Below are 24,357 nucleotides of genomic sequence, written 5' to 3'. Positions count from 1 at the left end.
TCCCTCGCCTCTGTTGCTCTCCCGCGTAGTACTGTTACGTCATGCTGGCGTCTCGTGATGGGGCGTATTATTCCGGATTACGTCACATGGGGAGGGAGGGGGCCTGGGTCAGTTGTAGAGGCAGGGGACAGAAGGGATACGGGGGCAGGGGTGGGTTCTCAGTGGTCTGGGGTGTTCGCTCCTTTTGGTCATCTTGTGTGGACGTGGTGGTAGTAGTAGTAGTAGTAGTAGTAGTAGTAGTAGTAGTCATAAAACAAAAGCAGTGATGATAAATCCTACCAATAACAAGGTATGGTTCCCTAATTCACGTCTCATCCTGCGTATACATGAACTCACCGTCTTTCATAAGCACTACCACCACCACCACCACGTAACATTAGCAGTCCACATAAGCATCACCCCGGGTCAGAGAAATGGCTGAACTAAGCACACACACACACACACACACACACACACACACACGAGGCTCAGTAACAAACAACAACAACAGCAGCAACACCTTCGATGAAAAACATAGGAGAGGGAATTAAGAGTCGCCACAAAAACTAGGACAGGGAAGGAGAATATACGAGGCTGGGAGGAATGTTCGACTACGAGAGGCGCTTTTGGGCGGGTAGTGGTGGTGGTGGAAGCGGCAGACTGGACGAGACGAGGGAGTGGGGAGGGAGGGAGAGGCGAATATGAGAGGACAGTACTACAAGGGCTGCTAAGAAGGGAGAGGAAAGGAGGGAGAATGCACGAAAGTACCATAATGCTATAGAACAGAAAGAGGGAGAGAGGAAGGGCGAATAAGAGGGAGGGAAAGGAAAGAAAAATAAACACAAAAAGAGAAAGTATGTTACTGTTGGGAAAGGGGAGAGGAAGGACAGTATTATGTAGAGTAGTACATTAGGAAGGGCGAGACAGAGGGAAGGGAAGAGAGCAAGGGAAGACAGTAGATGGAGAGTAGATGGTGAAGAGGGAGAAAATGGGGAAGAAAAAAATTATATACTGTAACAGAGGACAGAAGATACGGCATTTCAGAGTTGTACACAACATTTACGTGAGGGAAGGAAGTGGTTGAAAAGAGCACAGGAAGGAAGGGAAACAAGGGTGGGAACGGTTGATGAAAGTGGGGAGGAGGAAAAGGAACTATGGGATGGGAGGATGGTATAGGATAGATCACATTGTCACGTCAGAATACAATTATAACACTCATAAGGTGGAACACTATACGGAAAATGGAATGCTGTTGTGGAAGTGGATTTCATCATTGAACGTCATGATAAGAATGAATGAAAATATGCAGCACTTCCTGTTTCAGCGTGGATATTATTACACACAAGGTTATCTCTGTACGCAGGCAGCGACATGCGTGCCGTGCCTGTTCCTGCATGCTCCAAGTGAAGGATGTATAACGGCGCGGAGACAGGCCAGGCGATGCATGTTGTGGCCACGTCCCCATCAGTCACCGTCACTAGTGCCGCCCGCCATTCACCCACAGCCGTGGGCGAAGGATGAGAATGTATGGGAGGGAAGAGCGGCCCCACAGGCGATTCAGGTAGCCAAAGAAACATGTTGATATTTGTTCCTCTCTTTTCTTTCGCTCTTTCTATTGAGTAAGCTGAGTGCTTGAGGAATGGCTGTTACGGTGACGGTGACGGCGACGATGAGGCGTGGCATTGCAGCGGCGCGGGAAGTGTACTCACGGGCGTGTAATACAGTGGCGACTCACAGGAAATGACTCAAAAGGGTCACACGCGTTGCGTAGCTCACCTTCATAATACCTCACTTGGGGAAATAGGATGACTAATTGTACTATCCTATACGTATGTCAAACAGAGATCGGGTAAACATAGTGTGTGTGTGTGTGTAATATATATATATATATATATATATATATATATATATATATATATATATATATATATATATATATATATATATATATATATATATATATATATATAGAGAGAGAGAGAGAGAGAGAGAGAGAGAGAGAGAGAGAGAGAGAGAGAGAGAATTATACATGTATGTGTGTGTGTGTGTGTGTGTGTGTGTGTGTGTGTGTGTGTGTACTGATTCGGAAAGCCAGGTAAAAGGTGTCCAGAAATCGATACAGCATTTTGAGCCGGCCGGGTGGAGGCCCAGCCGCCCCTCCCACGCCGGCGTATATTTACGAGCCACGAGATAAGAATGTGAGCGGCGGCCGAGCTCTGTTAGCTGCACCTCATGTGCTCAGGTACACGTCTCGGGAAAATAATGAACCCAAGTTTCCTGTGAGCTCACAGCTCATTAGGTATGCAGGCTGACAACTGTCTGTGAGCTGTACTACATTTTGATGGATATTGAATATGTTAGTGGAAATCATGTATCATGTTTTGATTCAACCGCAAACAAGTTCAAAGATGATATTAATCGCTGTGGAATTAGTGGCATGCGGCCAGTATATCGTTGCAAGACATTTTAAGAGCTCATAATTTGCGTTTTTATTACCTTCATTGCATACGACCTACGATTTTTATCAGTTGCATGTACCGATCGTGAGAGAATCTTGTCGCGGCGAGGTGGTAGAGCGCGAGGGGCCGGCCAGGTGATGGATGCTGGTTAATGCGAGCAAGTTTGGGATCAATGGTGGCAGTGCTAGCTAGGCCGGGCACTGCTCCGTAGGCCGCCCCTACGCTCCTCTCCTCCTCCACACACATACACACATACACACCAAAACCAAACGGAAGGCCGCCTAAAACCTCACGAAATCGACCAAGCAGCGGGTAGCATGTGGTGGTGTGGCTGGCGGGGGCAGTGAGGGCGGCGAGGCAGTGCACGCTCCACCACCACCATGCTCTGAGACCCACGCTGCCGACCGTCTTCTGTTTACGAAGCGCGATGTAAACAAAAATCGCTGTGCGTCCTCCTCATCTTTTCTCTTCCCATCTTCATCTACCTCATGTTACAGCTCGCGGCGTAGTTGACCAGTCATGTCTGGGGTGGTGGCGGTGCATGTAGGTGAGTGTTGACCCCTGGAAAAGGCCTCTAGGGGCGCCCAGGGGGACATTCGAGCCTGGGGCATTTGGCGGGTGCTGCCCCGGGCTTGCATGGCCCCCTCGCTCCCGCTAAGGGCTTGTTTTACCCTGTATAAGAAAACCCCATAATCTGTGCCTTTGTTATGTGTGCCGTGGGTGACCTGTCTTAGTGTTGGGGGATGGTGCAGGCTACAGGTCTCCTGGATGCTTCTCTGAGGTCCATAGACCGGAGCCACTCTGCTTGGCTGCCTCAGTTATAGGCTTAGGGTCCAGTGTAAGGTAAGTGTGAGGTTTGATTGCTCCCTCCCGTGTCCTCATCGGTGTTTGAGTGACCCTGCCAGTTCGAGGTTATGGTAAGTAAGGCATCCTAACCTTGGTTGTAAATTTGTAGAGGTCAGGTGTAGTGATTGCACCATCCCCTGGCCTAGCATCAGTGTCCCTTGCTGTGTTGGGCGTCTTGAAGTGTCTCAATTGCCTAGAGATTGGATTTATTATTTGGGACTGTAGATGATTTAGAGAACATGGGGTCTTGTCTGAAAACCAAGAGTTGTCGTGCCTTACTTGGAGTGAAGTGGTTTCACCATACTGTGCTTCTTGGGATGTCTTATATTGTTTTGATTGTCAAAAAGTGTGTAGTTACTATTTGATTAACAATGAACTCAAAATCATGCATTGCCGTGCCAGAACAATACATTTTAAGAGGTAGTAAGTCTTACCAAATGCAACAGGGCAGGTTGTTGCAGTTTTAATGGCTGAGTTTCGATGATGTGAATTTTGGGGCTTGGCACTTTTCCTAAAATCAATGTGAAGAGCAGGTGTGTGATGGATTGACCACACCAGGGTTGAGTGATGTGCTAGTGTTTCTAGAGATAAGATCATTGGACCCATATTGTGTCATGTTTGTCCAGTTTAAACCGGCAGTTCGGTTGACAGGACAATGATGCACCGTAGCCACCGGTGCCCATGGGTTATGTGCAGGGTATGTGAGACTGCAGGATTTGAACTGTGTGCTTTTTCCCTCTATGGATAAATGTTGTGATGAAATTCCTGCTGTATTTCACTTAAAAGTTCTTTCAATTCAGAAGAGCAAAAAAATAATTATGGTGAAACAAGAAACACAGGGAGGCACGTGTCATCTGTTTGTTGGATGTATTGTACAGGATTGGTGAACATGCCTTTTAATAAGGAGAGTAGTGCCAATGTGATGTTAGGTTCATCCTCTTTCTAATTTATATATATATATATATATATATATATATATATATATATATATATATATATATATATATATATATATATATACATGTTTATAGACAATGTATAGATAAATAAGATCAGATGCCTCACTATAGCTCCATTCATACAAAGATGCCTTGAAGAGCACTAAGAAAATAAGGGCTGGGAGGCTCTTTAGTACAGTACTTGGTGTGTGGTCAAAAAAGAATAAATATTTGATCTGGGATCACATAAGTTTTTTTTGGTGAGAGATGGCACCCTTAACCCTCTCACACACCAGTAAATTTCAGTTTTCTTTCCATTATATCTTCTGTTGAAAGCTATTTGTCACTTTTCCATTTGCTTTGTGACACTGATTTAGAAGCAGTTTTCTTTCCTTTGAAACTCATAAATAGGCATGTATCATATATCACAAGATTCACAAGGAAATGATCTTTATGTTAGTCTCGTAAAAATTTACTAAAAAGTGATATCACTATGTTTTCCCTCAAACATTGATACAAGAGAAAAATAATGTGCATAGCTCTTGTAGTTCAGAACTTTTGCCATGTGAGAGGGTTAACCTTGGCGAGCAAAGTATGGCTTAATTTCAGCACTCACTTTTTTACTTCAGAAACTGGAAGATGGGAGAAACAAAGATGATTTGTTCTAGATTTAGTGATAATAGTGAAGCTTGTCACATAATTACATATAGAATGACACATGCATCTCTTCAATCATGGTGATGGCAGATGAATAAGCAATTTGCCAATAATCTCAATAGTATTGTAATGATGTTTTGCATTTTGTCTTACTTTCACCAAATCTGAATATTTCGACTTGGACATCAGTGTTGATACTGTGTGTGTGTGTTTCCTCAGGAGCTGGAAGTCACTCCTCTTCCCTCAAAGGAGAATACAAAAAATTAATGAAGAATGCATGTAATCAGGTAATGTGTTATTTTATATTATATATATTAAGAATTTATGGTTATTCAGTTAACAGAATATTCATTATGAAAAATCCATACAAAGTATTCAACTGTGTAGATTATTGGAAAATTCCTCTCTAGATTGATTTTATATCACTGTATTGGAATAAACATTATGAGTTTGGCAATGCAAATTGTCTATATCAAGAAAATAACCCATAAAGCTGTATGAATATGTTGAGATTACGAAAGAAGTTCGTACACCAAACCTGTCCCTTCCTCCTCTAATATTAATAAGATTATAATTTTTTTATAAGTAACAATCATCTAGAGTACTTCTGTAACACCACGGGATGTACTGTACAGGCTATGGAAGTCCTGCGAGGGGGAGGGAATGCAGTGGATGCGGTGTGCACCGCTACACAGGTCTTGGAGGACTCACCGCGCACCAATGCTGGGTTTGGATCCTCCCTGACAGCTGAAGGTGAGAGTGCGGTGTTGCTCCGAGGTAAATGGTTATTGGCTTCACTTTGATGGTTTGCAGAGATGTAGCTGATGTGACAAGTGACTGTTGTGTGTGGTATTCAATTTAATATTTTGTTGAAGTATACGTGAATGTGTGTGTGTGCGCACTGTTGCAGGCGGTGTGGAGTGTGATGCCAGTGTGATGGATGGACACACCCTGCGGCATGGAGCGGTGGGGGCGGTGCCGGGTGTGAGGAATCCAGTGTTGTTGGCGCGGCAGATCTTGGATGCCCAGTCCCAGCCTCTCCCTGGTGGTCTTGTCCCCCCAAGGTGTGTGTTTAGTCTGTGAGGAGGTAGCTCTTTGACTTTGAAAAATTTTGGCAAAACAAATTAGGTATTTTTCCCTCAAGTGTTTAGAGTTCATTCACCACAGTTTTTTTTTGTTTTGTTTACAATTGTTAAATAGCTTGTGTCTGTATTCTAAGATTGTGGTACCACATCTTGTGTGTCCTATGGGACAACATTGTTGCGCATGGCAATATATAACATTTGCCTGCCTGTCTGTGCAGCTTCCTGGCGGGGCCTGGGGCACAGATGTGGGCGGCCTCAAACAACGTGGAGACGTGTCAGCCTGAGGAGCTGGTGGCAGGTGAGTGGCTCATGGAAATTGAACTTTTGTTAGATTCTTTGATATTGATTCTTCTAGGAAAAAGCAAAACAGTGGGCAATTTGAGATTTGTGTCCTTTGTGTGCCATCACTTTAATGTAAAGGAAATTACTCAACAGAAGGAGGGCTCTTACTTTGACTTGTGGCTCGAATCAGTTGTCTTTGCATTGAACAGATTCTAATGCACTGCGATGTGTTCTGCTGCCTGCTTAGCACAGTGGCGGGTTAGACATGAGTTGTGTGGCAGACTGCTCTTAATGATGTGGCTTCACATAACTAAATGATCCCATTGTTGTGTCATTTCTATAATTAATAAAGTATTCATGAATTCCTTGATAATCTGCCATAATTCCAAAAACTAATAGTAAACATATTTTTCTGTTGAAAACAAGTACCTGTGTAAAAAATAAGTGGTTAAATATAAATTATTTTATAGCCTAGTATCTAGATGGGAAGATGGTAAGGTAATTATCTGAGCAGTGATAGATAAGTAGGAAGGCAGTTATTTGCCAAGGATATAGATAACAATATGTGGAGATTTGATCTTGGAAAGTTTAGAAGATTAATGGGTCAGATTAAGGACACTGATGAATTTCAAGATGATGACAAGACTGTGCTTCCAGATCGGTCTCGGCGCATCCATGAGGAGAGCAGAAGGAACATACAGAGGCTAGAGGAGGGAGGAACCAAGAGGAGGAGATATGCACTGCCAGAAGAGGAAGAGGAAATGCAGGTTAATGAGGAGAAACTTTTATTTGTGCTTTTATGAGAAGAAAGTCTTTGCAGCCAGATATTCAGAAGAACTAAAAGTGAAGGAAGCAAGACCAACATATCAGTTATTGTTGCTGGAAACTAAAGTATAATGAAAATGTAAAATCTTTATTTTCTATTTTCTCAATTTAAAGGAAATATGAGAAAAAGGTTTTGCTTTAGTCAGACAAGAATGTGAAAATTAAACTTAATATTAATAGATCTTTTCTTGTTCTTACCTTGAAATGGCAGTATTTACTGTTTCGTTTTTCTCTATTCTTTCTTCATTAAACAGATGGACACTGGTGTATTTCATATTGATTAACAAGCTTTGAGGGCATTAGTTTTTCTTACTAACTTCCTTTTCTTTTTACTTTAGTTCATAGATAGCAGCTTTTGTTCCCTTCCTTGAATTGAGCACTTAACAGATTTTTACGGTGTGGAAGTTAATGTAAAATTATTATTATTTCATATTTACAGGGTGGTTTGTTGGACACAGTGGGAGCAGTGTGTGTGGACAGCTCGGGCTATGTGGCGAGCGCGGTGTCCAGCGGAGGACTGTTGCTGAAACACACAGGGCGAGTGGGTCAGGCGGCGGTGTATGGCTGTGGCTGCTGGGCTGAGAACAACTGTGATGGTAGGTCCTCATGGGCTCTTGCTTAAATATTGAAAGAAGGATGGTTCATTTTCAGTCTATAAGGATGAATAGGATTGAAGACTCTATGAATAGAAATATATATATATATATATATATATATATATATATATATATATATATATATATATATATATATATATATATATATATATATATTTATTTATTTATTTATTTATTTATTTATTTATTTATTTATTTATTTATTTATTTATTTTTTATTATTTTTATTTTTTTGGTGTGTGTGTGTGTGTGTATAATTCACCTCGGTCGCCTGCTGGCCAGTCTTCTCCATTACGGAGCGAGCTCAGAGCTCATAGACCGATCTTCAGGTAGGACTGAGACCACAACACACTCCACACACCAGGAAAGCGAGGCCACAACCCCTCGAGTTACATCCCGTACCTATTTACTGCTAGGTGAACAGGGGCCACACATTAAGAGGCTTGCCCATTTGCCTCGCCACTTACCGGGATGAACTCGGACCCTCTTGGTTGTGAGTCGAACGTGTTAACCAATACACTACGTAGTGTGCGTGTGTGTGTGTTTCACTGTTTGACCTGCTGCAGTCTCTGACGAGACAGCCAGACGTTACCCTACGGAACGAGCTCAGAGCTCATTATTTCCGATCTTCGGATAGGCCTGTGTGTGTGTGTGTGTGTGTAAATTTAAAATCTTTCCAGTCGTTATAGCTAGGCTGAAGGAAGCAGAAAAGGTGTTAGTAGGTATGAATAGACTGTTTGAGAGTAGGGCACATGGAATGAATGTCAAGATAATATTACATGAAGAGACAGTATTTGTGGCTATTCCACTGTGCAGTGTTGAGACATGGAGTATGGGAGTGGGTGAAAAGAATGTAATGGAGATACCTTTAAGTTAAGTATTGGTATTTGCACAGTTACATATTTCTTTTTGTGAGCCAGTGACTCAAGCAGAGTATTTGTGCCAGGCAGTGGTGTCAGCATAGGGGTAAGCACTACAGGCTGCGGGGAACACCTCATCCGCACTATGTTTGCACGCCTATGTGCCCGTGCCGCCATCTCACCAGAACTGGGCAGCAACATCACCCATGCCGTCACTACCCATTTCCTAGGTGAGTGTGCTGTATCTTACTCATTACTGCTGTTGTAATTCTAAAGTGAATGCTTCTATGTGTTTTTGTGGTTTTTGTGTTTGTTCCTGGTGTTCTCTTCACTATTCATTGTGTTGCCTGGCTTGTGGTGGAGTAAGAGTGCTTCATTAGAATAGTGTGTGTGATGCTGATATAGGTTCTGTAGACCCAGAGGAGTGTGAAGGCCATAAGAACTTGGTAATTGTAAAAGCTAGTCAACTTACTTAGAAGAAGTTTAAAGATTTTTAAACCTCTTTGCTTGACGATTTGTGGTTGATGTGAGGATTTATCCTCATTAGTGCACCATGAGTTCCCTCATAAAATTTTTCAATAAACATTCCTTCTACATTTTCCTGAAAGTAATTATCACTGTGATGAACTGGATCAAGTTACATTGATGGAGTTTATTATATGAGCAATTGATTTAAATAAAATTTTTGAGGATAGAAGTATCACCACAAATAATATATATATATATATATATATATATATATATATATATATATATATATATATATATATATATATATATATCTTTTTTTTTTGGCATTCCAGAGAGTGATTTTTTGGAGGGTGTTCATCCCAGAATGGCTGGAGCGTTGATCCTACGCTATGATCCCCAGTCTGCTGTGAGTGACCTGTACTGGCTGCATACCACCCGCACCATGGGAGTGTGCTACATGACCACCAACGACCGCAAGCCACAGGTACTCCACCACCTTGTGTTTCCCAGGTGTGGTGAAAAGGGATGAGACTCAGTGGGTGTTTGTGTAAGGACAGTTAAATAATTGCACAGCTTGTGTTGCATTCTACCATACTAACACTCTTCTATCTTTTCTGTCCTTAGGCACAATTTTCAGAACTTGCAGAAGACAAGATCGGCATGTCGGTTAATCTTCAGTGCAAGTCGTTCGGAGGACACTTGCCCATTACCACCTCAAGGGAGCTGCAGCCAGGGCCTTCCCACCGGGGTTTGTTGGTTCCAGGTGAGGAGGAAGAGGAGAGGGAGAAAAGTGATTCCAGTGATGAAGAAGAGGAGCCAGGATAACAGAGTCTTTGTAAGGTGGGAGAAAGGAGTTCAGTTCAGAAACACACAGCATCAAGGGGCCTCATCCCATTTATCTACAAGGTATTACCACAATATTGTTGTTTCAAGTCAGGAGGGTTGCTGCTCAGTCACCTGTCAATATGGAGGTGTCAGTGACCCTGTCTCATATTCAGGCTGGTTATCAAGGACTTTCTTCCACTTAACATTCCCATTGTCATTGGAAGTATGGTTGACTACAGAATTATGGTTTGATCTGATCAGTTGTCACAAAAGATAAGACAGACAGCTAAAGTGAATATGTAATGTGTTTGCTTCTGAAATTGAAGTTTTGTGTGTTCTTCCTGACTCTTGTACAAGGCCATTTCTGTGGATTGAACCTTCTGGCTCTTCAGGGTACATAGTGCCACAAGGTTGGCATCAAGGAACATTAATGTATCTTAGGATTAAGGCTCATCACAACTGTCACTGCCAAATGTGCACAGCCACTTACCAGTATTTTCTCAGCATTTCCATAGCAACACTAATTTTCTGGAGAGTGCATTACTAGCCTGTGGTATCTGAGGGCAGACTACCAGGCAGGCAACCATGGGACCACAGAGCTGCCCACCGATACACTCAGTTATGGTGTGGTGGGTGATGGTCAATGCTTCCCAGGAAACATGTCTTGGCTGAGTAGGACCTTAGGAGCCTTACTGTAGGAAGTCCATCAGCACAAGTTCATGTTGAAGGATTGTCTGCCATTGTTGTGTCTCACTCAAGTACCACAGGCACCTCAACTGCCACACAGGAACCAAACACTACCTCAGTTGTGCCACCAACCAACAGTCCCTCGCTGCCCTTCCCTCACCCAGCCACACGTGCATACTAAGCATCTAGTAATGCTGGAAACTTGCCTGCAGCATTGCTTGTATATACTCTGTACAGCCAGTCAATCAGCTTGTACAGGCTAGTATTAGCCTGCAAGTTGATGTATAAGACTTTTATGCAACACCCTAGGCAGCTATTGAGGAAGGGTGAGTGGAGATCACCGAGGGTCTGATCTGCTCAGGGTGGGCTAGCTACAGTGTATGATATAACCTCTTGCTCATGCTGCTTTGACTTGTGCTCTTATTACTCCTAAGTGAAAACCTATTTTCAAGGTCTTCATCATGCAGAGATTTTGTCTATACCTCTCAGTGTTTTCTTGAGAAATAGTTTTGTCTTGCAGACAAGAGACAAAGGTAACCATTATGGCAGCTGCCTCACCACAGGACTGTTAGTGTTCCTGGTGCTTGGTACTGCTACATGTTATTGCTTCCCATTAGCAATTAACTAATAATAGTCATAGATTTGTATACATTCCATGGGTTGCTGATGCAGACTCGTTACTTGGTATTTTGTTGGTATGTCAGTGTGCGTGGCCGTGCATCAGCAGCCCCTCAGCAGCATCCGTGTATTGTTCCTCCTAGTCTTGCTCACCCTGAGTCCCACCAAGTGCCTGACAAACCACTTTACCTCAAAAATTTCCATAGTAACTCATTCCAGTGGACCCATATCAGGAGTTTTGTTGTGCCCTTACCTTACCAAGGGTGGAGAGGAGAGGGGTCTTGCCACTTAGCTATGTTATGAGGCTACATGTTCAGTGTTTTAAGTAGTGACAGACCCCTCCACCAATCCACTCACCATAGTCAGCCTCTGTCAGTTGTGGTTGGAATTTTACAGTGCTTATTCAGAGTACTTAATTATATTTTGTAGGAATGCTAACAGCCACTTCATAACCGGCCGAGTGTATCTGGTTGGATGCACTTATTCCAACCACTGTCTTTGCTCATAGACAGGACCACATGTACCTTGTTTGCCCTTCAACTTTTCTATGTTCTCCTCCGTGGCTGTAGCTGTAATAGTAGTTAGTGATTGTAGACTTTCTGCTTAACTTTGTTAGTAATAAGTTTAAATTGGATAATTGGCCCCCATCTTGTGCTTAAATTTAGATATAAAAAGGTGTCTGAAAGTTCAAAACCTGTCAAACAAAGTCTGTTGAGGACTGTGTTTGGGTGTGTTGACACCTGCATGGGGAGGTTCACTGCCAGCTTGCCTCACCTTCAGTCTTTGTTCAGAGGCAATATTTCCTTTTTGCTCACAGCTTTTGAGTACAAGAGTTTGGCAAAAAGGCTACATAGTGTATATGATTGATTTTTGTGTTTTAATGTCTCTTTCTTGAAAGATTTGTCAAAAAAAGAGGCCTAAGGTAAAGTGGACTTCCCTCGTTTGTTTGTAAGTAGTAATCAAATATGCCATATCACTCAGTATTGCCAGCAGACCCCCCAGCCTCTGCCTGCCATGCCACTTGTCCAGGAGTGAATCAGGCAGTCCCACAACAACTTCCCTAAAGAGGTGTTGGTTACCATTCTTTTCTCTTTGACAACAAAATCAGTTCTTTTGTTTATTGTACTGAGGTATATTTTGGAACGGCAATATCATTACTATGCAGCAGGTGATATCAGTTTTTTTTTGGAAGATTATGATTACTTTTGCAAACATAACTCGTAGTGATTAAGCAGTAAAGAGCAGCAATTCTGTAGTTGTTACATTAATGATTTCAGTGCTCTTGTAAATTTTCCCTTGTAACTCTTCTCTCACAGTAAGCAATGCATTATTTTTTTGTACAGGGAATCTGCAAAGTGTCAATAATGTTTGTGTGTACATGAAGTACTTCCAGTCATCCTCTTACCAGAAGCAATTGCTGCCTAGCAGAGCTTGTTCATGTTGTAGATTCAAGAATTTTGAATGGTAATATACATGCTCTTTATAATAGCCTAAGTAACAGAAGACTGGCTGCCTGCTGCTCTGGCTGGGGATACACTGCTGCTGAGAACAGTGTAAACTACTCAACTTTTGGAGTTCCAAAAATGTTATAAGAAGCTGTCACCTTTTTCATAATTCACTGATTTTTATTATCATATTTGCATGTTTTTGTGAAGTTTGATAGATGATACTTTGGCAAGTGATGGTGCATGGGCACATCACTAAGACAGTGTTGTAACACACCAGGTGGGTCACTCACATTTGCCCAGACCTTGAGTAGTTTTATCTTTCTGTAAGAGCATAGTTAATTTATATTTCTTAGATTTAAGTAAGCTCATTTGTTGGTCAAATAATACTTTAGTATTGTACCTTTAATTATTTACTAGACTCTTTTCTAAAAAGTAACATGTTAGTTACTGTAAATACTATTTATTGCAACTTCAGCAACATTAAGCAGCCAGCCAGTCTTGAAGGGAACAGCAAGACCAGTGATGGACAGTGTTTGACAAGGTCAGTCATGTGACTCACGGCCGATGCTCAGATCACCGCACCTTTGTTCCTGGTGGTCACTGTTGTAGGTCCAATTCCGGTGAGGGCGAGTCAAGATTGCTGGCCTTCTGGTCCCTTCTGTAGAGGCTTTGTGGACCCACATTGCTCAACCATTGACCAAATGATTCCATGCCATGTTGTTGAATCCACCTACCTCAATCAGTCAGCAATAGTAATAGACTATACCAGCTTAGAGGCACAGTTTCATATTGGAGACATAATAATGGTAGTTTTAGTGTCATGTTCTGTTATGTCCATATGTCTGTATGGTGTTACATGAACTTACTTTCTGATCTGAGTCAGATCTTTTCTTTTGTGAGGTCATCATGCTTGTGATTCTTTAAGACCATAAGGTTTTGAAGTTCAGTCATGTTTCAAGTTCAAACTATAATTTTAATGTGACCGTGAGTTGTGTTTTGGGTGAGTGTTGTGAGAATTGACAAGGGGGGGGGGGCACTAGGACTGACTACAAGCTTTTGCATTGTGGCTAAGTCTTATTTTGTTGCTGTAGACTCACAAGGACCCCATATCTGACTGGGTAATATGGTGTATTACCTAATCCTACCTACATCTGTCAGTCTTGCAGAGCAGAGCAGTGCAGCTACACTTTATTATACCAGGTTAAGAAACACAGAAGAAAACAATAACATAAGCATTAAAACAAATTTCACTCACAATTTACTTAGACATATTGCCTTTACTTTGAAATCTTCTAGAAATAATGTGTAGATCTAAAGGCACATGGTAATTGATTTTCCTTAAAATGCTGTAAATTAGATATTATTGGTTTTCTTTGGGTAAAAGCCAGCACAAAATCATGGTAAGGATCAATGATAAAGAGATAAAATACTGCGACTCACTGATCCTATGAAGGTGCATTGAGAAACTGACATAGACAACAAAGTAATGAAGTCACATAGGAATGATGAGATGATTATCCAACATTAAAACTTCATTACTCATTGATGGAAATGGAACAAATATATCACATCTCAGTTCTCCAACATAAAGGTGGTGTCACGCAGCGCAAACTTTTTCCAACACTGGGCAAAATAAGTTAAGTTTTGCTGGAGTCTGCAAGCTCATCACTAATTAATTGAGCTAGTGAGGGATTAACTTTTGCTATGGGATCACCACCATCAGTTATTCAAGAAACCTCTGACAACAGTCGAGAAAGACAGCCTTCATGCTGACTGTGGATGCAAACACTGCCTCTTCTAGCACTTCTACGGTTTCATTATGTGCAATGTAGCAGTACAATGTCCCTGTACCTCAATATCCTTGATTCATGTGGCTAAAGAGATGCTGGCTTGGGTTTGTAGATTTTGGAATGACAAGATGTCAACACAGCAGTCTAGCCCCTTTGTAACATCAATCTTGTTGGGATTGTGATATTACCAGTGAAAATGGCCAACATGTAGAGAGTAATTTGCATGGTGTGACACTGCCTTATTTTCCAACGTTTATGTTAGCACTGCTGCTCTGTAGCTGACATACCTTGCTTCAATCTGCTGATTCACCCTGACCTATACTCCAAGTACAAACTGACTGACACTGAACTGCAAAACAAGTACAGTAAACTCCCATGTAATTGGCAACCATGGAGATTTTGGTATGCCCCAAAAAAAATTGAACTTCCCTATTGTTTAAATATTAATCAATGAATGATTGACAAAAAAAAAGTCACATAATTTAACCTTTCAACACCAGTAGCTAATACTTGATTTCCCAGCAAATAAATAAACTCTTGTTCTTCCAAGTTTATGTGTACGAGGCTGAGATCTCTCTTAATGGGAGACTAGCCAAGACAACATGTCATGCAGTCATTGTAAAAATTGAAAATACAGAGGAGAGAGAGAGAGAGAGAGAGAGAGAGAGAGAGAGAGAGAACTAAATTACCAAACATGTTCTCTAAGTGAAGCATTAGTATGCATAGCTGTCTTTGTGATGCCTCACTTCCTGTGACAGCATCCCCAATTGGTTGGCTATTTTTAATTTCATACTATAGACTTTTGTTGTGAGACTGAACTGGGAACAGTGGATGCACTGGTGTTTGATATTTATTGTAATTCTGAAGGTCTCTTTAATTAATATATGGAAGTATACTGTGTTGCTAATCCTTGTAACTGCATCCCCAGCAGTGCATTGTGTGCACCAGCACTCTCACTTCAGCATGCTGATGCTCCACACTCACCCATACTTGTGGTCTCAGACTACACTAGGATAGATCTTGTCATCTAAGAATTTTTTGATAATTGTAATTTTGCATTAGAGCTATCAACTTGAATAGCTTCACTCGCTGTTCTTTTACACTCAAAGCAGTTTAGTGACTTCCTTCCTTTTGTTTATTTTAGTCAATGGGAAGTATTCTAACACTAGTCTTTGGAAATTAATTTTAGAATATTGTCTGCTTATTTCGTTGTTGTGTAAACTTACTATGAAATAATACTGAAGATAACTTTACCTCAGTGGCAGCAGTGTGTGCCACACTCCTGTGATGGAGTGTGTACCCAGCAGGGACTGCCACACCTGCTGGCTCACTGGTCACACCTGCAGGCCATGCTGGGTTACTTTCACAGTAACTTTCATGCTTACTTGCTTGAGTGTCATTATTATCTTGTTATAATGAACTTAGTTGCAAAACTGATGCTTTCTATGAAAGTATCAATTATGTAATTTCTGTTCAAAGTACAAGTTGTACTCTATCAGCAATTTGTCTAGCTGAGTACTTAAGTGAACCATGAAATTTGTGTTGCTGAATGAATTTATTGAAAATGTTTTTTGATTAACTTAAGTTTTATCAAGTTTGTAAATTTCTATTGAAAACTATTGTATAAAATCAAAAGCAAGGCAAAATATGAGCAAGTTCATTGCTTTTGTCTAAATAACTTCTTTTATAGAGTTGTTAATGCCCACCTGAAAGGTAATAATGTCAGTGTATTTTAAGAGTTACTGATTCCTTTTTTAAGAGTAACAGTGGTCAAGTGTATTTTTATGTCGCAACTCCAGAAACTCCTCTAAGCTGGGTGCTGGTGAATCTGCCCAGCAGAGTGAGGGATTTGGCTTGCACAGGTACAAGTCAGGTACAACACCCCTTCATTGTTGATTTGTTACACACTTCTCACTTCTATAACTTTGATTGTTGTGATTTTACAGTATTAATGTTTTCAGGTTGTTTATAGTATTTTGTCAGTGAACAATGATGTAGAACTTCTATGAGTAGTACTTTGTGCTGTGGGAACTGGACTGCATAAACATAGGCAGAGAAGTCTTCCTTAACTGTGCTTAAAACATACGAGTTCAAATTTTCTCTAGTCATAAGAATATATTCAGTGTATTACTAAAATCAATTTATTAGTATTTTCCACTGGTGTTGATGCAAACCTTTAGTTGGAAAAATAAGTATTTTGTGTTCACTTTTTAAGTACCATGAGAAATTAAGCTAATCTGTTATTTGTATAGTGACTAAGATCATGAAATCAGAAGTAAGTTTTGTCCATGTTTTTTGCACCAGACCAGTTTGTACAGCAATATACCTCTTTTTTTCAAATTGCTACATCCAGCACTGCAGCTATTGTAGTACACTATCAGGTTTGATGCATTTGCTGTTGCAGCAGTGCATTAGAACATTGTCAGGTATCCTCAGTGATGCGCAGGAAGGTTGCTTTTGATGAACACTTCCAGTCCTTACAGTCAGTAAATTGCAGTGTTATAACTTTCCTTAACTCGTTTTTACCATTCACATCTTGAAACTAATAATCATGAAAGGTTGGAATCACTCCCCTGATGCAATGTGAGTATCATAAGACACTGTTCAGCATTGGACTTAATTGAAGAGACACTGCTGGTTGAAAGTGAAACCCATTGAATAACATGACAATAACAATATTGCAGATCAAAGAGTACTGGAACAGAGTATATGCTAACAAACTTCTTTGGGTGACTTCCAATTCATGCTGAAATCACACTTATTCATTGCATATCAGACCACACATTGAAATGGTAGAGAGAATTCATGCATACCTCAAATTTGCTACTCAAGACCAGCAGTGAGTGACATAACTGACCGCACTTACTCAACCTACAGTAAGGATGCTGGACATTATCTAATGTATTCAGTTACTTTACATTTACACTCAAATTCCTACACATCAGGCCTAAACTGTAGTTCTGTAAGTGTTTAGAAAAGGTATTACATACTAGTTCCCTGCAAAATAGCCCATGTTACACAGTACATATAGTTTAATCTCAGTGGAATGATAGATACTGTAATTTCATTGTTGTTGTTTATCCGCTGTTTTTGAAGCACCAAGTCCCTCACTCGGCCAGACCACCCACCAGCTAGTTTGACAATCCATGTCCCACCACCACCTGGCAGATGATACAACCACAGGGAAGGGAGCAGTGCACCACCTCAGTATGCAAGTTTTTATGCCTTATCTTCATAGTGTAATGCACTGTGTTTAGTGATTTTAAAAAATTCATTATGTAGTTGGTAATATTACAGTGAGCAGCAAGAAACTTGTGTGGTGCTGCCTCCCTCACCCCTGGTGGTCATCTCCATCATGTCCATAGACCAAAGTTGTTTACACTTGTACAGTCAGTTTGCATTGCCAAGTTTTCTTTCCTTCATTCTTCAGATGTCATGTTTGGCTGTATTTTTGATGTCTCAAAAATTGTGTACAGTAATTCAATGGATGTATGTCACAAACAAATGATGCATAATTAGGTTTAGTGGTAAAACAAGGACTTCTATGATAAATGTGTTCAGTTTTGCAATAAAATTGATGTAAATGGTAATATTAAATATTTCAGCATTACAGAAAACAAAAATATTACATTTCATAAATAGTTAGCACGTTTTACCTTTGTTTTAGAACTTTGTAAGTGTTGGCACCACTGTCCGCTGACGGACAGTGGTGCCAAGCAGTGTAGCTGTCTTCTGTAGACATGGTAGAAGTCTCTGTAGATGTCTCATTCTTTTTGTAATTTCATTATTTTGGTATTGTGAATTTTTTCTATTTTGCATTTGCTCTTAATAAAAAAAATGGTTGACCATATGTTCATGTCCAATCCTGGATGCTGTTTTTGTGGTGGAGAATTCACTTGTAAATTAGAGGGATGAACAGAAGACATCATTAATGTTTTCAAGGGAGATGAAATACAAGAAATATAAAGGTAATAGTTCAAGGCGTACTTGATATGTACTGTACCATGCTGAATGTAGTGCTGTCAAAAAACTTTTATCACATTTCTCTCTTTTTATCTTATTGTAACAGGTCACTCCATAACCACCATAGCTGTCAGTCATTCACCACGGGAAATCAAGAGAATGAAAGACGATATAGTATTTAGCGTATATTCACAGATACCTCAGTAATAAGAACAATTCTAAAGATGGTATAATACTTACTTTTATGTAAATAAATATAAAACTGAACTATGAAAACATCAAAAATTTACATGAGTGCAAAATGCAAACTTATGTTTAATTTCTTACCTATAACAGACAATTTTTGTAAATAATCAAGTATCTTCTAAAAAGCTGTTATAGAGTAATTATTACAATTGGTGATGTATTAATTTTTCAAGACAAAATAATTTTGGTGTCATAGCAAAGCTTTGTACTGACACCATCTTGCAATTCAAGCTCTTGTTGAACTTTAGGGAAACTTTCACTTGTTTCAGGGCAGTCAGTAGTGGAAGAAAATTGTTCCTCCAACAGGAAACATCACTTGTAGGAGAGAGAGAGAGAGAGAGAGAGAGAGAGAGAGAGAGAGAGAGAGAGAGAGAGAGAGAGAGAGAGAGAACTATGAGCTAATACTTCTCTCTCGGCAACACTTCAATGACTTGATGCTGCAGCTGATCATGTATCTTTCCATCACCAACCCCCACAGAATTTGTGTTCCAAACGCAATCACTTAGACAATGACTCACAGTGTATATGATTTCTTTGTCCATTGGTGGGGGCAAACTGGAGACCATTATTAGCTAATTAAATGTTACTTTAAACCTTAAGTAAAAATTCATCATGAAAATTAGGACTCACAAACACAGAACACCAAGATCAACACTTCATGCAAATTGTTACTTGTACTTAAATATACTTTGCCAGAATGACACCACATGTCATTTGTTCTATAATCCGAGCACTCTTTGACGCAACTTGTTGACCTCCAAGCCTGGCACCAGATGTGAGGGAGGAGAAAGAAGGAACTGCAAGAAGGGCAGTGCCACCAGCTTACCAGTGATGCTCTCTTCAGTTGTCAGTTGTCTCCATTGGGTCGTCATCTGCATCCATGTTGTCTGTGTCATCATCCTGTGGCGGCCGCTCGGGAGGCTTCTCGTAGGCCTTCTCCAGTGCAGATACCACCACGCCGTCCCACACCGACATTTCGCTTGCTATACCTGAGGCCACAGCAACACACCATTAATGTAATGGAGGAAAGAATGATTACCTGAGGTTATTCAGTAACCAAATCACAGGATGCTTTGTGTAACACAATAGAGACCAATGATCTATTGCATTACAAGCTAAGCTGATCACCACTAAACCATAAATACTCAGAAGACATAAACAAATGCCGTTCTACTTTTTATCATCTGAATGACTGCAAAGTGAAAGGATTATACTCACTAGAGTTACCCTCAAGACCTAGGATCTGTTTGTAGCCACCATGGGAAAGCACCCGCAGGAGGGTCTGGGCTGTGAGACAGACCAAGTCCTGTTGCTCCAGGGTCATGGCAGTGTGCACTCGGATGTTTCCTCCTTCACATGGATCACTGATTCCTGCCGATAAAATGCCTATCATCGCGTTGGTACCCTCAGTGCAACTGTCAACTACAGTTTAGTGTGGTTTGTGTACATGTGTGTAAGATTTCCCTCAGTGCAACTGTCAACTACAGTTTAGTGTGGTTTGTGTAGATGTGTGTAAGATTTATGAGTGCCTGTGTTGTGACTGTCTACACAGAATTAATATTGATGCAAGGGCATGCACCTGACTGTGTGAGCTACTGTTTATCTCTCAATTTACTAGACTTCTGATACCTCACTCCCTATGGGAATATCCCACTACCTTCTTGCCTTCTGTAGCTGTTATTACTTACTTGAATAAACAAACAAGATTCCCAGTGAGTGCCTCTAAGCAAAGCATAAAGAGAAACCATTCTATTTTGAGTTTCATTACAATGTTCCCACAAAAAATAAGATCTGATTCTTCCTCAGCAGCCCTGTCATCTCACCTGCTGACCCAGGCAGGAAGAGTCCAGCAGCAAGCAGCTGGAGACAGCGACGGAATGCTGAGTTGATAGGGAGAGCTTGTCTGCTGGGGTTGTTCAAGATAGCATAGTGTGCCTGTAGGATATCATAGTTGTCAATACTACATAGATTTCTTTGATTACGTATAAAATGCCTACAGGTGTGTATTATAATCAGAAATTTGGTATATAACAATAACATTTCCATGGATAATGATACAGTGAGCATTCATATTGTGATGACTCACCAGGAGGTCCAGCATCCAGGGGGATAGTGGCTCAAACCCTTCAAAGCGCCCACGAAGATCCCTCAGTAGTCTTATGAGAACCTTAATGGTGGAGTGGTGTGCGTTTTCCTCAAACCAACGACTGCAAGGTATAAGGTAATTCTGTGGTACAAATTTTATTATATTAGAATCAAACACCTATTCCTCCTTTCCTCCTGAGAGTGGCAAAAGTAGATTACTTGACTCAAAACACTTACACACAAACATATTCACAAGCATTCCCTGAAATTCAATATAGGTACCTTTCCAGCTTTGATACCTAAAACCAATACAATTATATGATTCTCTCCTAGTTTCTTGCTTCCTTATTATAATATGAGATTGCCACAGAGTAAACATAATAAATACATTGACCAAACTTGAAAGTTGCCTCAGGGAAATCTGGAGCATCAATCCATCCAGCCTACCTGTGTCTGATGGCTGCCAGGTGGGACTGTAAAATCTTCTGGTCAAGGTGGAGTTCTGGGTCAAGCTTTCGGAGATTCTGGTGGATTGTTGTGACTAAGACGCGAACAGTTGCTTCACTGTTGCTGATCTCAAAGCCTCTATCATTGGGTAGCATTGTCAGTACCAGAACTGTTACAAGAAGAGAAAATAAGGGTGAAATTAGTTTGCTGCCAAAATCTAATGATAACAAAGTTTATAGAACAATAAGAGAGAGAGAGAGAGAGAGAGAGAGAGAGAGAGAGAGAGAGAGAGAGAGAGAGAGAGAGAGAGAGAGAGAGAGAAAGTCAGTCAACAAAAAATACAATACATACCTTCCTGAGGCTCCAATATGCGCAGGTCATCACACACCTTTTTCCCGAGAGCCTCCACTGCTTCCTTGGTGGGCAGTGTCTTCAGGATAACAACAATGTCTGCCACATTGTGTCCTGTCATCATGGTGCCCTTCTTGTAGGAACCAACCTGACGCACCTCTTCAATTTGCTGCAAAATGACAACAGATTAGTGTGTGATCAGTAGAATCCTCTTCCGTGGCCTTCAGAAGCTCAAATTCCACAATGTTTGTTACCACCAGCCATCACCACAACTCACACAGGCATCAAAAGTTCCTGGATCAACAATGAGGTTGTCCATCACTGTCTGGATCTTTGTGACAAGGTTCAGAACTGCTGCTTGTTCTGCTGCGGTGGGGGACAGGTCTGCATTTCTCTTTAGGAGTGCCTGGAACAGTGGAAGATGATATTTTCTGATTATGTAAGAGATCACAGCAGTCCGCAATTTAATTGCCTTGATTAGAAATTAAGATATAAATAGCACAAAATTAAAACACTAAAATAAATGTTACCAAAGTAACATTCCACGACTCTCACCTGAGTGAATGCTGACTCATCTGGTGCTGCCTTCACTCTGGGAAAGGCCGACTCACACAACACCATGTCAAAGGGAAGGCGTGGCACAAACTGCTTCATCTTGGGGCCAAAGTGGGGGCCGCCAGGTCCCATGGGGCGCATCATGCCTCCTCGCATACCTCTCCCACGACCTCTGGTCATAACCATTTCTTGCTGCTTCCTGTAATGGCAACAATAGTTAATCAGGGTGTTCAGAGATAGGAGGCATGGACTGTCTGGAGTATTTCTGCCTCAACTTCACCCATCGGACAATACTAACAATGACAGCAGAGTTTAGAAGACTGTCTCAGCTTCTCACCACACAATGTAAACAAACAAATATCTATTTACATGAGGAATTTGTGGGTCATGTCACTGCTTCAGCCAACCTATCATGATTCACCCCCACAGGTTCACCTATTTCTTTCTGAAGGCTGATGCCATCTTGTCAGTCTGTCACTGGTGACTGTCGAGGTGAAGTGTTGTCTCTTACAGACAGCGTGCTCTTGACGTGCTCGTTGCGGCCAGGAGGTTAAAACGCTTGTCTAGCTTTGGTTTTGAAAAGGTAGATGTTAGGCAGTAAATATATGCTTTCCACACCCTAAAACTCAACTTTCCTGTCAGCTTCCCCACACTTATGCACTGGAAAAGGGATGAAGAATAAAGGGACAATAAATAGATATATTTAACTACTCAATAACATTTCCCTCCCCATTCCACTAACAAGATATAGATAATATTGTTAAATAAACATCTGATGACAGAAATGAACTCGCTATGGCACCTTTCTACCTTGAGCAATATAAAATAAGTGAAGCTGACCATAAGTAAGCCGATACTTCATGAAACTTAAGGGATGCGATTAACCGAAAATCTATGTACGTGACAAAGGCCAGGGTGGTGCCAAACAGAGCAACACACAGACGCACACAGTAACAAAGCGACAGATATATAATAACACACAGACAAAACCCTCCAACACACACACAGACCACCACAGCCACCCTTATCGACTATAGCACCACCAGTCAAGGGGGAGAACCTAAACAGTGGACAGACTACAGGACTGAATCCCTTGCCACCACCACCACACCACCACGCACGCACTTACATGCAAAGATATCCACAGCTGGGGTCGCTGGCTCACTAAAAAAAACAACACCCTTGCACACACCGGGCGCCGCACACACACACACGTACACAAACACACACACACACAGCCCACGCCGCCACACGCACATGTACACACACGCTAGTAACTCCCGTGTGGGTGTCCTGTGCACTTAGCTTCTCTTTCTGATTACCTCGAATGCTGTGTTATTTCTGACTCACTCCGTGCAGTAACTTATAGTCCAGGAGAAAACACTCACGCCATTAACTTACTTTTAGAAGACTGTTTGCATTGGGTTGAAAAATAAGACAGGTTGCCGAGACAGAGGAAGGTTGTCTTGCGTGTACTGGCTGTCAAATTATTTTATCAACTTGTCTGTTAGACTTTTATTACAGTAGTAGTATTCAGGGCGTCACCTGAGAATCACATGAAATAAGGGAAAGTTGTGAAGGTGCTCATTCAGGATTTGTGTTTTCTCGTTTGATTTTATGAACATCCTCTTGTTACCTATTGAGTATATCATTTACCATGTTTTGCTCTTGTTGTTATAGTCTTTTTATTTTATTTTTCTTCCTGAGGTAGTGGAAGGTGGATTAACTGACTAACAAACTAGACACAGCTTCCTCAACAAATACATTCCAAAGAAAAGTGTAGTAATAGAGATAAAAGAGACTAGGTAATGCTTTTATCAAACATAATCATAAGTTCTTTTAAAGCTTAATAATGCAGGTTTCTATTTATTCATACATTTATTTTTTCCCACCCGCGAGTTTTGTTTGACAACAAACAGACGACACTCGAAGGTCCACGTTGTCATCCACCACCTCGCTATGCTCACTCGTTTTGCATACCATTCAAATACTACTGGGCGAATAACTGGCCACATTATGGCCTATTTCAGCAAAGCATTACACACAGCCAGCTGCTCATTAACGAAGCCCAGAGGAAGGAAGATCACTGTGGTGTTGTGGAAGCAGTGGTGGCAACATTATTGGAACCCTTTTAGAACACCACAGTCTTTGACAAGAAGGTCTTTTCCCGAGAAATAATAGATGTATTCACATTTCACTTGATCCCTCCGACTAATAACAAAATGTAAAATACTATGTGATAATAGAGACCAAAGGTGTGAGGAGAGGAATGGGAAGGAAAGGGGAAGAACAGGAGGGGGGAGGCACAGCAGACAGTCAGCAG

At 41.1% G+C, this 24,357-nt stretch overlaps 2 protein-coding genes and 1 long non-coding RNA gene across 9 annotated transcripts in view; 2 read left to right on the top strand and 1 right to left on the bottom strand.

The window, feature by feature from the left end:
• LOC123501747 overlaps window positions 1-18,235 on the top strand; it is a 19,566-nt gene extending 1,331 nt beyond the window's left edge. The window contains exon 2 of the long non-coding RNA XR_006673707.1: window positions 15,027-18,235. This is a non-coding gene — a long non-coding RNA (uncharacterized LOC123501747). The remainder of the gene's footprint in view (window positions 1-15,026) is intronic.
• LOC123501744 (threonine aspartase 1-like) lies at window positions 2,709-18,235 on the top strand. Its single transcript, XM_045250757.1, has 10 exons — window positions 2,709-2,985; window positions 5,099-5,166; window positions 5,515-5,632; window positions 5,790-5,943; window positions 6,183-6,262; window positions 6,904-7,013; window positions 7,511-7,667; window positions 8,635-8,778; window positions 9,352-9,503; window positions 9,644-18,235. Exons 1-10 carry the CDS (start codon window positions 2,958-2,960, stop codon window positions 9,842-9,844), a joined length of 1,212 nt encoding a protein of 403 aa, XP_045106692.1. The 5' UTR covers window positions 2,709-2,957; the 3' UTR covers window positions 9,845-18,235.
• Window positions 18,236-18,522: 287 nt separating this feature from the next.
• Window positions 18,523-23,448, bottom strand: LOC123501743 (interleukin enhancer-binding factor 2-like). Of its 7 annotated transcripts, none has more exons than XM_045250754.1 (10): window positions 23,357-23,432; window positions 22,470-22,601; window positions 22,035-22,233; window positions 21,757-21,885; window positions 21,480-21,648; window positions 21,129-21,297; window positions 20,683-20,803; window positions 20,420-20,531; window positions 19,815-19,982; window positions 18,523-19,585 (listed from the first exon to the last, which is right to left on the bottom strand). In XM_045250754.1, exons 3-10 carry the CDS (start codon window positions 22,218-22,220, stop codon window positions 19,437-19,439), a joined length of 1,203 nt encoding a protein of 400 aa, XP_045106689.1. In that variant the 5' UTR covers window positions 22,221-22,233; window positions 22,470-22,601; window positions 23,357-23,432; the 3' UTR covers window positions 18,523-19,436. The 7 variants fall into 7 exon arrangements, with proteins under 7 accessions (XP_045106689.1, XP_045106687.1, XP_045106691.1 ...); XM_045250752.1 differs by lacking the exon at window positions 23,357-23,432 and adding an exon at window positions 23,164-23,321; XM_045250756.1 differs by lacking the exon at window positions 23,357-23,432 and adding an exon at window positions 23,164-23,321 and having other exon boundaries at window positions 19,815-19,967.
• Window positions 23,449-24,357: the final 909 nt, after the last annotated feature.

This window comes from Portunus trituberculatus, chromosome 9 (genome assembly GCF_017591435.1).
Source record: "Portunus trituberculatus isolate SZX2019 chromosome 9, ASM1759143v1, whole genome shotgun sequence".
Lineage (NCBI taxonomy): Eukaryota > Metazoa > Arthropoda > Malacostraca > Decapoda > Portunidae > Portunus > Portunus trituberculatus.
The sequence above is the reverse complement of the archived record's forward strand: the minus strand, read 5'-3'. Positions and strand labels throughout refer to the sequence as shown.